We start from the raw sequence: 15,971 nt of genomic DNA, 5'->3' as shown, positions 1-15,971 counted from the left end.
GTACAGCTCACTCACACCGACAAATGTCATTTTATTTTTAATTTATATTTAGTTTTGATTTTTCTTTCTACAAATCGTTTTCAGTGGCGGCAATTACGGAAGTAACCGATGTTTGACGGAAGCAGTACACGTTGGCGGGCGGTAATACGAGGGCTTAATGAAACGGTGCGTTTACGGTGAATATAATAGCATCGTCGTCAAATCGGTGGCGGCAGAGCACCTCGAAATGCGTTTTTAGAGTCACCATGATTTACGACGCGTGTCTCTTTTCAGTGGTTTCTTTTTTCGAAACACCGTCGTGTTGCTTCAGAGTTTTGGATATTTATTTGTTCAAGTATCTCCATTTTTCTTTGGCCAGATAAACCCTTGCAAGTCAAGAGAGATACTACTTGGTATGCTCTGTTTCTATTACTTGTTTTTGTTTAATGATATGATTTATTGTGTTTCTTTAAGCTCATGTCTGAATTCTAATTATCTACGCGTTTTGAATTTGCCAGCTCTGTCTAGTGTCTGAATATTGATTCTTACTTCTTGTTTCTTTGAAGGATTGTTCAAAACAAAGTGATTACCTTTGTGGAAACCAAGACAGAATATATTCTTATGTGGAAACTAGCTTCGAAATCTATCAAAGAAGGTTTTAAATCAAAAGGAGAAGATGATCTCACAAAACAGAGAAACACTCCTTTAGATTCGTCTGGAGATGGCATAAAGACAACGAAGGAAGAAAGACTGGAATGTCCCATCTGCTGGGAATCATTCAACGTCGTTGAGAACGTGCCTTATGTCTTATGGTGTGGTCACACCATCTGCAAGTATTGTCTCTTAGGACTTCAACGTGCCGTCGTGAACAAATCCTCAGGTTTTCCTTTCCAGCTTCCCTTCTTCGTTGCTTGCCCTTGGTGTAGCCTTCTCTCTTTAAGGCTAGTCCGCAGTGGAATCATCAAGTTCCCTTCCAAAAACTATTACCTTTTATGGATGGTCGAAAGCATGAATGACTCTCGCAGTGACAACAAAAGGGTTACTTCAGAGCAGAGAGATATGAAGCACAATACCGCCTCAGATGACAACCGCAGTTGGTGGAATGGTCTGACCAGAACAGGGAGACTTCATGACTCGTTATGCAAGTCAATGGCTATTGTTGCTCATCTCTTGGCTAAGTTTCCTTTGGTAGTCATATTCCTTTTGGTGGCTTTATATGCAATCCCCGTGAGTGCTGCAGTTCTCGGGGTCTATGTCTTTGTCACGTTTGCTTTAGCTGTCCCCTCGTTTCTCGTCCTTTATTTCGCTGTCCCGAGCTTAAACTGGCTGATCAGAGAGATCTCAGCCTAACTCATTGTACTTTTGTGTTTCTTGAGAGAGTTAAAACTGTAGAGCTAAAGTTGTTACACTACACTCAAATATAGACAAGAAAGAAGAGAAGAGAAGATCTTTTATTTCAATATGTGTCTCTGTACATAACAAACAAAACTATCTTGTGGAAGAATCAAAAAGAATGAAAACTATGATGTTTGTGTATAAATCTTTAAGAAGAAAAGAAAAGAAAGATTTTACATTTCTATGTAAACTTGTGGTGGTGAAGACAAGCCACTGAAGAGCTCGTCTTTACCGGATATCTTAACCAACATAGACAAAACTTCCTTCATGTTCGGTCTTGCCTGAGGCTGCTCCGCGGTACACTTCACACCCACTTTCAGCAGCTCAGTCATCTCCTCAGCTCCGTAACCCGGCTTTGTCCCGGAGAGAGTAAACGGTGACCCTTTAGTAGCTGTCATGTTACCACCACCAGTCATCATCACCCGTTTAGCCCATTCAACCAAACACTCTTCACCTCCATCAACTGCTCTTCTCCCCGTCGCGAGTTCCATCACCAACACCCCGTAGCTGTAAACATCCCCTCTCGTGGTAGCCTGCCAAGTCTGTCCATACTCAGGAGCTACGTACCCGATCGTCCCCGCGATCACAGTGCTCACGTGGCTATCTCCCACGTTCAAAAGCCTCGCCAGTCCAAAATCCGTCACTCTCGCCCCGTTCCCGTGTTTGTCCAGCAGAACGTTGCTCGCTTTCACGTCCCTGTGAACGATCGAAGGGTAACACTCGTGGTGCAAAAACACCAGCGCACGCGCCACGTCCGTGGCTACATCGATACGTTTCTTCCACGGGAGTTTCGTTTTGTCCGTGATGAGCTCCTCCAAGCTCCCGCCTCCCATGTACTCGTGCACAAGTATCTTCTCCGACTCGTCCAGGCACCATCCGTACAGCCTCACGAGGTTGGGATGCGCCCAGTCCCCGAACGCGTTGGCGCTCAGGACTTCCATCTCGGCTCTGAACTCTTTCTCTGCCTCCGTGCCTTCTCTTTGCAGCTTCTTGACCGCGACTTCTCTTCCGTCGGGTAACATGCCTCTGTAGACAGTTCCGTATCCTCCCTTTCCAACGACTCTCTCCTCGGAGAAGTTACTTGTCGCTTTGAGAATGTCAGCGTATGTGAAGGTTGACTTGTCTAAGCGGATGACTTTGATTTTTCCTGAAACCCATGGAGATGATCCGCCAGAGATGGTGGAGGAACTCGTGTCTTCGTGTCTGGTTTTGGAACCGTCTAAGAGATCTATCTCGGTTTGCCTTGAAGTCTTAACGACCATGAGGATGATGCTTGATACCACTACACAGGCGATAAAGGCTAATGCGAGAGCAGAGGAGATGCAAACGACAAGGATAGTTCCTGGCCTGCTGTGTCCTATCTTTTGGTTTGTGATCTGAGTCCTCGTCTTGTTGTTGTTGTTGTTTCCTGATTGGTTGAAGAAGCTTGGGAACTTGAGGAGAGGGTTTCCAAGGAAGGAGTCTTTCTCAAAGGTTGTGAGCTGTCCCGTGGATGGTATCACACCGGTGATGAAAGGGTTATAAGAGATGTTGAACTTGCTCAGCTCAGACAAATCATTCAAACTCGTCGGAAAGTTCCCCGAGAAGTTGTTGTAAGACAGATCAAGATTCTGCAGACATTTCAGATTCTCTACCTCCTCAGGGATCTGTCCCGAGAAGTTGTTCCGTGTCAGGTTGAGAAACGCGAGAGGCAACTCTCCAATCTCCTTGGGAAGCTTCCCGTGGAACTCGTTGAGCCCCAGATGAAGCATGCTCAGCTTCTTCATCCGAGAGATGCTCGCGGGAACCTCACCGGTTAACCTGTTCCCGCTGAGCTGAAGGTAAGAAGAGATATCAAGAGTCCGGACCATGGAGCCTGAAGAGCAGACGGGAAACAGCCCGTAGCCTTTGAGCACATGGTCCCATAAGCTTCTGCAACTCTTCTTAGTGAGTATCGCGTATACAAAGTTGAAAGGAGGGAACTCCGCGGGAATCCATCTCTTCATCGCCAAGCACTCTCCCGAACCAGCGATTATGTTGTCCGTGTTTCCCCTGTTCACTTCAAACGTCGGAGAAGGATTGCTACCCATTCGAGTCAGCTCGGGATGTAACCCACCGGTGAGATGATTATTCGCCACGTTAAACCACAAGAGGCTCGAGCAGTTTCCAATCTCTCGAGGGATCTCTCCGGACAGAGAGTTGTTCGCGAGCATCAGCCACAGGAGAGACGTCAGTCTCCCGAACGAAGATGGTATAGAACCGGTCAGGTTGTTGAATGAGAGATCAAGCGCTTGGAGACTCGGCATGTCCCCATACTCTTTGGGTATATCACCGCTGAAGTTGTTAAAAGCAAGAATCAAGAACTTCAAACTCCACATCTTGGAGATCTCGGGAGGTAACTTGCCGGAGAAGTTGTTGAAGCTAAGATCTAGCCTCGAGAGGTTAGGTAAGGAGAGGATGTTGGAAGAGTATATCCCTCCGACGTATGAGTTCCCATGGAGAACTAGATACTTCACTTGAGTGAACCTCCCGAAGATCTCTTGTACGTCTCCTCCGAAACCGTTCTTACTCAAGTCTAGAAAGATCAAGTTGGTCAGGTTCAGGAGCGTTTCAGGTATCTCTCGAGAGAATCTATTGTTCCCCAAGTACAAGCCTCTGAGAGAGGAGATTGAGCCTATCTGATCCGGAATGTTCCCGGTGAAGTTGTTCCCCCACAGATTCAACACCTTCAGACTCTGACAGTTGGAGACCTGTCCAGGAAACTCCCCGACGAACTCGTTTTCAGACAAATCCAACACTTGCAAAGTGCAGTTCCCTCTGAACATTGTAGGCGTGATGCTCCCGGAGAGGTGATGATTGTCGGAGACTGAGAACTGGATCAGTCTCCCAACGTTTCCCCATATCTCCCCGCTGAAGCCGTTGGAACTGAAGTCGACGTGCTTCAGATACCGACAACCATCGAAGATGTCGTGGATTCTGCCGGTGAAGTTATTGGTCGAGAGGTTTGCGACAACCAAGCGGTTGCATAGCGTTGGGAAAGTCGAGTGGAGATCACCAGCGATTCTGTTCACCGAGAGATCAAGAATTTCAAGATTCGATAGTCCTGATAAGGTGAGCTCCCCGTCGAGGATGTTGTGAGAAAGATTGAGATGCTTTAGGTTTACGCAACGGCTCAGGTCATCTGGGATTGATCCTTCGATCGTGTTCTTTGATAAATCGAGGTAAGTGAGCTGCGTTAAGGCAGAGAAGTTCGTGAACAGAGCACCTGAGATGGTGGAGTCACTTAGGTTGATGCCTGTGACTCTGCTTCCCTGAGGCATACATGAGATTCCAGGCCACTGACACACATCTTGGTTCTCTGTTTTCCACTCTGTGTACACTCCTCGGTTCGTTGGGTTACAGGATTCAAGGTAAGTTTTGAGGTTTAACAAGACTTCACTGTCACTGTCAAGAGAATCTCCGGCCACTGCTATGGCTGCCATAGAAGAAAAATAAAAATAATATTAATGAAATTTTCATGAGATAAATATAGGATTTCACCACAAAAAAAAATCATATACCCAGTTTTTAAAAAAGATATATCAAAATAAGTATGAAACTGAAATATTATTTTTGGATACTAGTTTGAATATTCGGATTCTGGTTTGGGTTTCTGGTACTTGTTCGGGTTTCGATAATATCCCATAATCTGAAATACTGCATTACATAATTCATTTAGGTATTTTTGTGAATTGGATCAAATGCAAATTCAGATATTTTTTAGATTCGGATTCGGATCTCGTTACAAATGCTCAAGCCTATTTTCAGGTAAAAAACAGTAATCTTGTGAAACCTTAAGAACGTCAAATTCAAACCCTAACCCCGTTTAGGTAACCATCAAAGCAACTCAAGCAGAGAACAGAGCTCTTTCTTTTTTTTGTCATCAGAGAACACAGAGGATGCAGAGAATCACCTGTGATCAAAACGAAGAGTAAGAAATAAACCAAGCAAAGTGACTGAGAATCATCATCGGCCATGAACACACGCGTCACCATCTTCATATGGTCTTCAACTACCACTTCTTCTTCTTCTTCTTGCTCTTTATCGTTGGGGTCGTCGTCGTGTTCTTCTTCGACAAGGTGTGGAAATTACTAAGGAAGAAGATGATTTTCATGGAAAATTCATGGAAAAGGGATGATTATAGAGAAAGAGGAAAGGTGGAAGTTGAAAAAACAGACCCGCCCGCACGTAAGACCAACCAACTCAAAAAACTTTGAACACACATTTATTTGCCCCAAGGCTTATTCTTCTCCTTCTTCTTCTTCTCTATTTATTAGACTTTTCCTCCTTTTTCTTCTTCTTCCCTCACGAAATTAAAACACTGAATTTAAATTTTAAAATTTTAGGAGTAGAGGAAGAAAAACAATTTTACTGTAGTGCGATTTGGGCGATTGGTTTGGCGATTCTGAAACAACGTGTTCTCGATGTCAGATCTGGCTCTTCCGCCGGATCGATCAAGCTCTCCGGAGGTTGATAAGGGTGAAATGGAGGATCGGATGTTTAAGGAAACTCGGGATGAAGTGATTGTGGTAGGGAAGACGAAGGAAACTCGGGATGAAGTGATTGTGGTAGGGAAGATGAAGGAAGTTCGGGATGAAGGGATTGGTTCAAAATCAGACTGGGTTGCAGCGGCGATGGATAAGAAGGTCTTGAAGAAGTATGATGTTGAGGTTTCTACAAAGGATGGTGTCCATAAGGTTGAGATTCCTGATGCGATTCTGGATAACTCGACCCCTTTGTGGGAAGACTTTGTGGTTGGAAAGTTTCTGGATCTAGCTCCTCATGTAGCAAAGGTTCATATGGTGTTAAACAAGATATGGCGTTATGGTGATCCGTCAGTTAAAGTCGAGGTCTTTGAAGTGAATGCTACTACCATGAGGTTTAAGGTCTCAAGTTCAAAGGCTAGAGAGAAGATTCTTAGGCGTGGGATGTGGAATATAGTGGGGGTTCCTATGATTGTTTCTAAATGGTCACCAACAGTTGAGGATGAGAAGCAAGAAGAGGAAGCCATACCTATGTGGGTTCATCTTGAGAAGGTGCCGTTACATATGTACTCGTGGGAAGGATTAAGTTTTGTAACAAGTCCTGTTGGTCATCCAGTGAAGCTTCATCCAGAGACCATCGCTTGTTCAAACTTTGATGAAGCTAAGGTGTTTGTTAAGGTTGATGTCACTAAGACACTTCCCAAAGAGATCACTTTTTCGAAAAATGACAAAGAGTTCACAGTTAAGTACTACTATCCTTGGTTGCCGGCGAGATGTTCGTACTGTGATAAATGGGGGCATGGTGAAGTTGTGTGTGCTAAGAAAATTAAGGAGATGAAAAACAAAAATGGTAGTGTAGTGAAAGTGAAGAGTTCAATCAAAAAAAGGACTCCAGAGGTGATTAGAAATGAGAGTAACATTCAGGAGTTGTGTGATGAGGCTGCTATGGCGAATGGTGAAGTGATAAAAGAAGCTACTATTAATTTGGAGATGAGACTAGCTGATAGTCAAGAAGGTGGCAATGAATGGGCTTTGGTTTCTCCTGCGAAATCAGGTAGAGTATATTCACCTCCTGTTGAGCAGTCTGAAAACATTATTATCTCGGCGTCTAAATACTCGGTTCTTAATGTCGAAGAGGACAAAGAGGAAGGGGAAATAGTTGTTGGTGAGGAAGAGTTGGAGGTAGAGCATGATCAGATAGAGGTTTATGCAACAGATCTCCTAGAGGATGGCATAATTGATCAACAGGAAAGGGAGAAGGTCAAGTCAGGAATTAAAAAAGGCAGAGGTAGAGGTCGGAAGGCTAAGTCTCAAGCTGTTAACGCAGTGAAGAGTATCAGGTCTTCTTGCCGAAATAATTAATTATGTCGAGCTTTTTCTGGAATGTGCGCGGATTCAACAAACCTTTGAAGCATTCCATAGTGAAAGAGTGGGTTAGAGGCAATGAGTTGAAGTTTGGATGTATCTTGGAGACAAGAGTCAAAGAAAACAAAGCGGTGAGAATTCTGAATTCAGTCTTTAGTGGTTGGTCTCATATGACAAATTATGAAGATAGTCAAGGGGGAAGGATCTGGTTTGTTTGGAAGGATGAGGTTAGTATAACTCCGGTATATAAATCAGACCAACTGATCACTTGTGCTGTTGAGCTGAAGGATAGGGAGGTTTTCTTTTACACTGGAGTTTATGCTAGTAATAACGCTGAGGAGAGGAAGATTTTATGGGAGGATCTCTGTCATCATAATGATTCAGGTCTGTTTCAAAATAAACCTTGGATCATTATGGGTGACTTTAATGAAATTTTGGAAGTTGAAGAGAGTTCTGGTTTCTTGGAGTCGGGGAGGCCGCCTTGTGGTATGAGAGACTTTCAGAGGATGGTGCTTCGTTGTAATCTGTCTGATTTGAGTTATCAAGGGCCGCTCTTCACTTGGTGTAATAAAAGAGAAGATGGGGTGATCTGTAAGAAATTAGACAGGGTTCTTGTTAATGAAGCAGTTTTTCAGAGTTTTCCAAATGCTTATTCAGTGTTTGAGGCTGGTGGGTGCTCAGATCATATGCGCTGTAAGATTCAAATGCTTCCGCCTAGTGAAAAGTTAAGAAGGCCTTTTAAGTATGTAAATGTGATTGGGAGTTTGCCATGTTTTATTCCAAAGATCAAGGAGTATTGGGATTCTACTCAGGAGCTTTTTCACTCAACTTCTGCAATGTTCAGGTTTTCTAGGAAGCTTAAAAATCTGAAGCCTCTTATTCGAGAGATAGGGAAAGATAAGCTGGGTAATCTTACGAAGCGGGCTAAGGAAGCTCATGGCATTCTGTGTGAAAAGCAGCAGCAAACTTTGTCAAATCCTAATGATGATAATATAAAAGAGGAAGTGGATGCTTATGAGAAGTGGTTCTATGTTGCTAGTTTGGAGGAGCATTCTCTCAAACAAAGGGCTAAACTTCATTGGCTAGACAAAGGTGATTTGAATAATAAAACTTTTCACAATGCCATTCGATCTAGACAAGCTCAGAATGCCATTCGTGAAGTGAGATGTATGGATGGTAGAATTGTGACTAGCCAGTCCGAAGTGAAAGAAGAAGCTGTGCGGTTCTTTTCTGAGCTGCTTAATCTTAAGCCTGATACTTATGTTGGTACTACAACGGAGGAGTTGAGGGATCTTCTGGATTTTCGTTGCACGGAGGAAGATTGTTACAGGTTGGAAGCTGAAGTTTCGCTGGAGGAAATCCGTAAAGTTCTATTTGAAATGCCTTCGAATAAGTCCCCTGGTCCAGATGGGTTTCCCTGTGAATTTTATAAGACTGCTTGGCCGGTGGTAGCTCATGACTTTCTGATGGCGGTTCAATCTGTATTTAAATTTGGTTTTCTTCCTAAAGGGGTAAATTCAACTATTCTTGCGTTGGTACCTAAGAAGACGGATTCATTGGATATGAAGGACTATAGACCCATAGCATGTTGCAATGTTCTGTATAAAGTAGTTTCGAAGATTCTTGCAAACAGGCTCAAGACTTTGCTTCCTCGGTTGGTTACTGAAAACCAGTCGGCTTTTATCAGTGGTAGGCTTCTGATGGAAAATGTTCTTTTAGCTTCGGAGCTTGTTAAGGACTACCATAAGGAAGTTGTTCCTCCTCGTTGTGTGATGAAGATTGATGTATCAAAGGCATTTGACTCTGTTCAGTGGTCCTTTGTTCTTCAAAGCCTTGAGGCAATTGGTGTTCCTAGGAAATTCATTCATTGGGTTAAGCTTTGTATAACTACTCCGTCGTTTTCAGTTCAGGTTAATGGTGAGCTTGGGGGCTATTTTCAAAGTTCAAGAGGGCTGAGACAAGGGTGTTCTCTTTCTCCCTATCTTTTTGTGTTGTGCATGAATGTACTCTCTCACATGATTGATAAGGCTGTTCGTGATCAGAAGTTCAAGTTTCATCCTCGGTGCAAATCTTTGTCTCTCACTCATCTTTGTTTTGCTGATGACTTGATGATTTTTGCTGAAGGCTCTAAGGAGTCAATAGAGGGGGCTCTTTCTGTGTTTGATGAGTTTACAAAGTGGTCGGGATTGAGTATTAGCATTGAAAAATCTACCCTTTATATGGCGGGAGTTTCTGAAGCAGAGAAGAGTAGAATCTTGATGAACTTTCCGTTTTCTGTTGGTTCTCTTCCAGTGAAGTATTTAGGCCTTCCCCTCTTGACTAAAGGAATGAAACGTCAACATTATCTGCCTCTATTGGAGAAAATTAGAAACAGGATTGGTACATGGACTTGTCGTTTCCTTTCTTATGCAGGAAGGCTGCAGTTGATCAAGGCGGTCCTCTTGAGTATTGTTAACTTTTGGGCTTCTGTTTTCAGGTTGCCAAGTCAATGTATGAAAGAGATTGAGAGATTGTGTGCTTCCTTTCTTTGGTCTGGTCCGGTTCTCAAATCCACTGGTGCCAAAGTTGCTTGGCAAGATGTATGTAAGCAACTTAATGAAGGTGGTTTGGGAGTTCGGGTGCTTAAGGAAGTGAACCTGGTTTATGGGTTAAAAATCATATGGAGGCTTTTATCGGGTGATTCGCTTTGGGGGCGTTGGATTAAAACTTATCTACTGAAGAGTAAGAGTTTTTGGGAAGTTAAAGAGCAAACTCAAGTTGGCTCTTGGATGTGGAAGAAGCTTTTGAAGTTAAGAGAGATTGCTAAGAGTTTCTTAAAATGTGAGATAGGGAATGGTAGACATGTCTCCTTTTGGTTCGATAACTGGTCAGACCTTGGTCCGTTGATTGATCTTCTAGGTGATAGAGGTATTACTGATTTGGGGATTAAGAGAACAGCTACAGTGGAGGACGCCTGTTTGAGTATCAGAAGAAGGAAAAGACATCGGGTGGAGATTCTTAATTCCGTTGAAGAAGTTTTGGCTAAGGTCAAAGAGAAATTGAATGAAAATGTAGAGGATGGGTTTCTTTGGATGAGAAGATCTGGATTCAAGAAAACTTTCTTGACTCAAGAGACGTGGTTAATGATCAGGAAGAATTATGGAAGGTGTGATTGGGTTAAAGCTGTCTGGTTCCCAAAGGCCACTCCGAAATTTGCGTTTATGACTTGGCTGGCTATGCTTAATAGGCTCTCTACCATGGACAGAATTTCTGTATGGGATAGTAGTGTTGACTCCACTTGTGTGCTCTGTAATATGGCAACTGAGTCAAGAAACCATTTGTTCTTTAGCTGCTCCTACTCTTCTCAAATTTGGGAATATATAGCGGCTGGTCTTCTGCAAAGATCTTACTCTAATGACTGGGCTGTCATGGTGTCTTTGCTGTGTGGTGATGATAAAGGTAGGCATTGGTCTTTTTGCATTAGATATGCTTTCCAAGCAACTCTCTATGCTATTTGGCGTGAAAGGAATAAGATTAAGCATGGAGAGAAAGCTACTCCTGTTCGTATTTTGCAGAAGTTGGTTGATAAGAGCATAAGGAATAAGCTTAGTCTGGTAGCAAAGAATAGCGGGAAGGGCATGGGGGGAGTTCTTACTTTCTGGTTCAGCACAAGAGATTAGGAGCTTTTGGAGCTTTTGGGGTTGTCGGAGTGTTTGAAGTTGTTTTTAAAAATTGGTTGGGAGCTGTGGAAGGTTTGTCAAAAGATTTATCCCCTAGCTATAAGGTTCTTACTCTTTTTCCCTATTAGAGTTTTGTCCCATTTGGGTTTTCTCTAATATGGGTTTTAATGAGGAGAACTTTATAGCATTTCCAAATTTGACTTGTTTCACATGGTCAATTTGAGGGGGATGGGGGTTCTTGGAATAGGGATTTTTTGAAGTTGGTTTTCGTGTTGTTAGGTTCCTTCTCCTTTTGGTTTTTTTGCTTGTTGCACAAGTATTCATGTTTCATTGATTGTAAAAAGGCTTTTTGATGAATAAAATTTAACATTCATTCAAAAAAAAAAAGAAATTAAAACACTAAAGTTGAATTGAATCATCATTTTTTGTGTTTATTTTTTGACCAAAATAACGTATTTATTACGCTACTAGTCTTTCAGTTTTTTTTCTTCCGAAACAAATAACAAATTCTCTTAAAATTTATATATTTGAAATCATTGGAGTGAAAAATGTTACGTTGATTAATACGATCATCATTATTTGTGATATTTCAACATAAATTTATTTTCACTATATTAATATTTCCTTGTTATGTAAAAGTTGAAAAAATATATCTCTGTTCTCTCTTTTTTATTTTAGCAACTTCCACATGAATTTTTCAAATTTTGGAAAATCAATTAAGTATCTATACAATTGGCAACAAACCTATATTCAAAACTTCAAATACTATTAATGCGAATGCAATGAATACAGCTTTACTCTCAGTTTTCCCAAGAAAAAATAACTACAAACAGTATTGTGTAAGACTATGGAATTTAATGTTTTGGACGTCAAAATATCAAAATTTTAATGTAAGTTTTTGTAATTTTAATCATGCGGTTTGGTTGAAACTTCATGAAATTAAATTTAGGTGAGCAGCTGAGACATCTAAGTTGACCAGTTCTGAAGATTTTGACTTCGTGTTAGAGTTGGTAAGTTAAATTAATTAAAACAATTAACAGAAAATGGTATAGATAATGTAATCTAAATGTTACTCTAAATTTCACTAGTGACAAATGATTTTACTCTAGATATTTTTCTTCGCTTTCACACTTTTCATTTTCCTCTCATTTTCACCTGTTCTTTTACTCTCACATTTACCAATCGCACTCTAAATAACTTTACAGATTAACCGATGTGTAGAAAATGGTATCATAATGTAATCTAAATAATATTACAGCTTAACAGATGTGGTTGGTATGATTGATATGATTGTACAGAGCCGGAATAAGTATTCTCGTGAACATAATGAACGTCTAGTGTAAACAAATTTAGACAAGAGAGGATAACTCGGTACCGCTCTGAAATTTTCAGAATTAAGATATCTGTTCCAGTAAAAATATATATTTTCTGATTTGAGATTGTTTTTTTCTTAAACAGATTTAAAAGATTACGAGTATATGGTGGGCCTCATGTAATTCATCTGGACGGCACTCGTATACTTAGTTAGAGCATCATTAACCCAACAACTCATAATGAGTTGCTTAATTCTATTATAATAGTATTTAAGAAATTATTTTGGTAAAAGACTTAACTAAGCAACTTGATATATTTGCTCTTCCATTGCAAGTTTCTTATTTTAGGTTGCTTAATTTTTTTTAACATTTTTAACAAAAGTGATGATCACAAATTTTATATAGAGAATGAGAGTACACAAGTTACTAGTAAACAAGTGAATACACAAGATTACAAAAGTGAATACACATGAGAGAAGATATAGACAGAAGACTCTGACTACACAAGTCTAGACTTTATACAAGTATGGCCCGTGTCTGTTTGAACTTTGCATCAGTCGAAAACTGTAGTCCTGTTAATATCCTGCAAGCACAAGTCTAGACTTTATACAATCGAAGTAGAAAGAAGAAAGATAGAACCATAACCACCACTTTACCAGTTACCACCATAGTTAAAGCTCTCACGGTTAGGCTCAAGCATCTTGCAAAGCCCCATATACGTCAAGTAAAGCACACAATCCAGAGGCATGAATCATAAAGAGATTGAACGATGACCAGGAAAATCTGTCAAAATAATATTAAAACATCAGCAGACATCAATGCATCATCTCCATGCCATAACTCGTTTTCAGACAATTCAAACTTAAAATTTATTAAATATTGAGGTACATTAAACAAGAAACAGAAATGTTAACACAACAAACTACAAACATACTCAAGACTCAAACTAGTTCTTCGACTCAAACTTAAACTTAAGACTCACACTTAAACTTATGTAAGCTCAACTTAAAACTCACTGAGAATCACTAGAGACATAATCACAAATTGACTGATATGTAAGCTCAATTTAAGACAAGCATGAATTAAAGGATTCAGACAGAGAAACAAATAACAGAGCTTTACCTTTCAATTCGATTCCACCGACCGTCGAGGAGAACCGTCGAGAGAGAGAGGGATGGTTTAATCGTCGATGAAGGAACATAGGCGGAGTCGTTGAGGAGAGACTCCGAAAGAGACGCCGAGTGATTCTCTATGTCGAGGAGAGATCACAAATGATAGGCGGATTTGTTAACGACAACCACCAGAGAGACATCGACAGAGGCGCCGACCACCGAAAGATCAAGGACGAGACCCGGAATCATCGACTGAATCGAGATGGAGAGGAGACACCAATCTAAGATACATTCAAAGGAAACAAAAAACAAGATAGCAAATTGTGGCGTTCCAAAGTTGAGAACTTTGACTCTCAGAATCACTTACAAACAGAGAATTTTTTACCTTGATGATGACTGACTCTCTAGCGTGATCGTTGAACGGACTCAAAGAGGGGAAACGAAGAGCAAATCTATGCAAAAGGAGAGATTTTTTTGGTCGGAGTCGTCGAGCACGAGAGAAGGAGAGAAGACGATTTCATCGAGAGAGAGAGGAAGAATGGTGAATGTTTGACATGTGTCTATAAGCAACGTTGTCTCTGAGTCTTAATTAAGCAACGGTTTTTCTTTAATTACACAATTTTCTTTTTCTTTTTAACTTAAAAACACTAAGCAACCGGGTTAAGCGTCCGCGTTGATGATGCTCTTAGTCCTTTGACCAATGTTTTAAGCATTATTAATGATCAAATCTCATATTTTATTCCTTTTCTTTGTCTGTACTATTGATATAGAAATACTTATCTTTAATATTTTCCCCCGTGACCAGTCAAACACGTGTATTATTTTACGTTGATTAGTCTTAAGTGCTCAATTAATTGAATAGTATAAACACACTTCGTGACAGACCATTGAAATTTTTATTTGAATTAGAAAATTCAGAGGCTACTATTCTCTTCCGCAGAGAAAAAAGCAGTGAAACTAAATAATTTTTTATTGTTGCTTAAATCTTTTCTCACTAGCAACAAAAGGGTCGACAACTAACAATATTCCCATGCACTTTAGAAAATAGGCGTTGAGACAATATCTATCGCATTAATCGATATTTCTCTCCTGGAGATCCTCAGATCCAGCACAATGCTTAACTCGGTTCATCCAAACTTTTTTTTTTTTGTAAAAAGCTTCGGTTCATCCAAACTTAATAACTTAATTTTAAAGCTTTACCTATACACTTATAAGTTATAAGTTATAACCTCAACTACTCATACTAGCTAGAATAATGCATCGTTTTTTTCTTTTGATCAAATATGATGCATCGTTTTAAACTGTCACATATGTTTTTTTGAACTTAAAACTGTCACATATATTTCAAAACTATTTATTACTCTTTCAAGTATATGCAAGTTGTGACTTCTGCCGTTATAGTTGGGTAAAGAAAAATGATATAAATTCTAAAAAAAAATTTCAAAGTGGTACCAATTTAAAATTGAGCCATTTGCAAGAAAAATATACAATAACTGAAAAATTTGCAAAAATGGAAAAACACTAAAAACATGGTTGTCAGAAATTTTGTCGGTAAGTATTTTACCATTTGCCCCTTTATTTAATTGGATGGTATACTTCCGGATACTTTTCACTTTATCTGGTATTTAATTCATATTTACCGGTTATTTTGATCAGTTAATAGTTGTTATTTGTATCAAATCGGATAAACAAAAAAAACTCTCTAATAAATCACAAAACATATGATTAGATTTGCATGTCCGGCTAAACATAATATTAATTTATTGACAAATCACCATACAAATGATTAAAATAAATGTTTAGCCGGTTAACATTGTATTTGAATTGTTTTTGTTATTGTTAGCCGGTAATATATACTAATTATCTCGGTATTATTACAGTTAGCCGGTAATATATACTAATTATCTTAACATTGTTATACTTAGCCGGTAATATATATTATTTAATGTTGTAATGTGTGAAATAGCTGGTTAAGATTTTACTTGACTTTTTGGTTTCATTTAGCCGGTAATATACATTAGTTATCTCTATATTTTAACTTGAATTGTAATATTGAAAACATCTGAGACTCTGAGGATGATTCGGAAAATTCTTAAAGGGTTTGAAATGTAGAATATGAAAGTGTGGACCGACTCCTGAAGCTATTTGTACACTTGGAAAAATTGGGGCCAACTCAAGAATATCCAAAGATGGAGGGTTTGTGTTGGAAAACAGAAGAAATCGCCAGCTCTGTCTCTTCTGTACTTGTTATAGAGACGGAAAGGATGGGCAAGACGGCGACGCTCGAATCTGAATATGACGGAGTCGGCGGAGAAAGGCGACGGAGATTATGTGACTCATGATAGACTCGATGATTTGCGGCGGAGAAGAGGTGGCTTGAGGAAAAGACGTTCGTGGTGGCTTTGTTTTTATTAGACGAACAAGGAAAAAATGTGGAAAAAAAATGAGATTGAGAAAGATTAGAGATGGTTACTATAGGAAATCAAAGAGATTGAGAGAGATATAGATTGTCTCGACGGAAAAACCAAAGAGATAGAAAGTGATGAAATAGTTTATTTCAAAAAGAAAAGTGTATTGATTGTAGTGGTTAGGGTAGTCTCTCTCCTCATGTGATAATGGAATAAATGTATTATATCTAAGGTTGAC

General features: G+C 40.0%; 2 protein-coding genes and 1 long non-coding RNA gene across 3 annotated transcripts; 1 reads left to right on the top strand and 2 right to left on the bottom strand.

Moving 5' to 3' along the window:
* Nucleotides 1-140: 140 nt before the first annotated feature.
* Nucleotides 141-1,539, top strand: LOC108817078 (uncharacterized). The gene is made up of 2 exons (XM_018589680.2): nucleotides 141-392; nucleotides 546-1,539. The coding sequence occupies exon 2, from the start codon at nucleotides 601-603 to the stop codon at nucleotides 1,327-1,329; it is 729 nt and encodes a 242-aa protein (XP_018445182.2). The 5' UTR covers nucleotides 141-392; nucleotides 546-600; the 3' UTR covers nucleotides 1,330-1,539.
* Nucleotides 1,401-5,639, bottom strand: LOC108817039 (probable LRR receptor-like serine/threonine-protein kinase At1g74360). Its single transcript, XM_018589627.2, has 2 exons — nucleotides 5,306-5,639; nucleotides 1,401-4,828 (listed from the first exon to the last, which is right to left on the bottom strand). The coding sequence occupies exons 1-2, from the start codon at nucleotides 5,391-5,393 to the stop codon at nucleotides 1,548-1,550; spliced, it is 3,369 nt and encodes a 1,122-aa protein (XP_018445129.2). The 5' UTR covers nucleotides 5,394-5,639; the 3' UTR covers nucleotides 1,401-1,547.
* Nucleotides 5,640-12,551: 6,912 nt separating this feature from the next.
* On the bottom strand, nucleotides 12,552-13,906 carry LOC108816795 (uncharacterized). Its single transcript, XR_001943914.2, has 4 exons — nucleotides 13,711-13,906; nucleotides 13,336-13,606; nucleotides 12,870-12,996; nucleotides 12,552-12,796 (listed from the first exon to the last, which is right to left on the bottom strand). It is a non-coding gene; the product is annotated as an uncharacterized LOC108816795 (long non-coding RNA).
* Nucleotides 13,907-15,971: the final 2,065 nt, after the last annotated feature.

This window comes from Raphanus sativus, chromosome 7, assembly GCF_000801105.2.
Source record: "Raphanus sativus cultivar WK10039 chromosome 7, ASM80110v3, whole genome shotgun sequence".
Classification (NCBI taxonomy): domain Eukaryota; kingdom Viridiplantae; phylum Streptophyta; class Magnoliopsida; order Brassicales; family Brassicaceae; genus Raphanus; species Raphanus sativus.
Note: the sequence above shows the minus strand (reverse complement) of the source record. Positions and strands in the feature narration are given on the sequence as shown.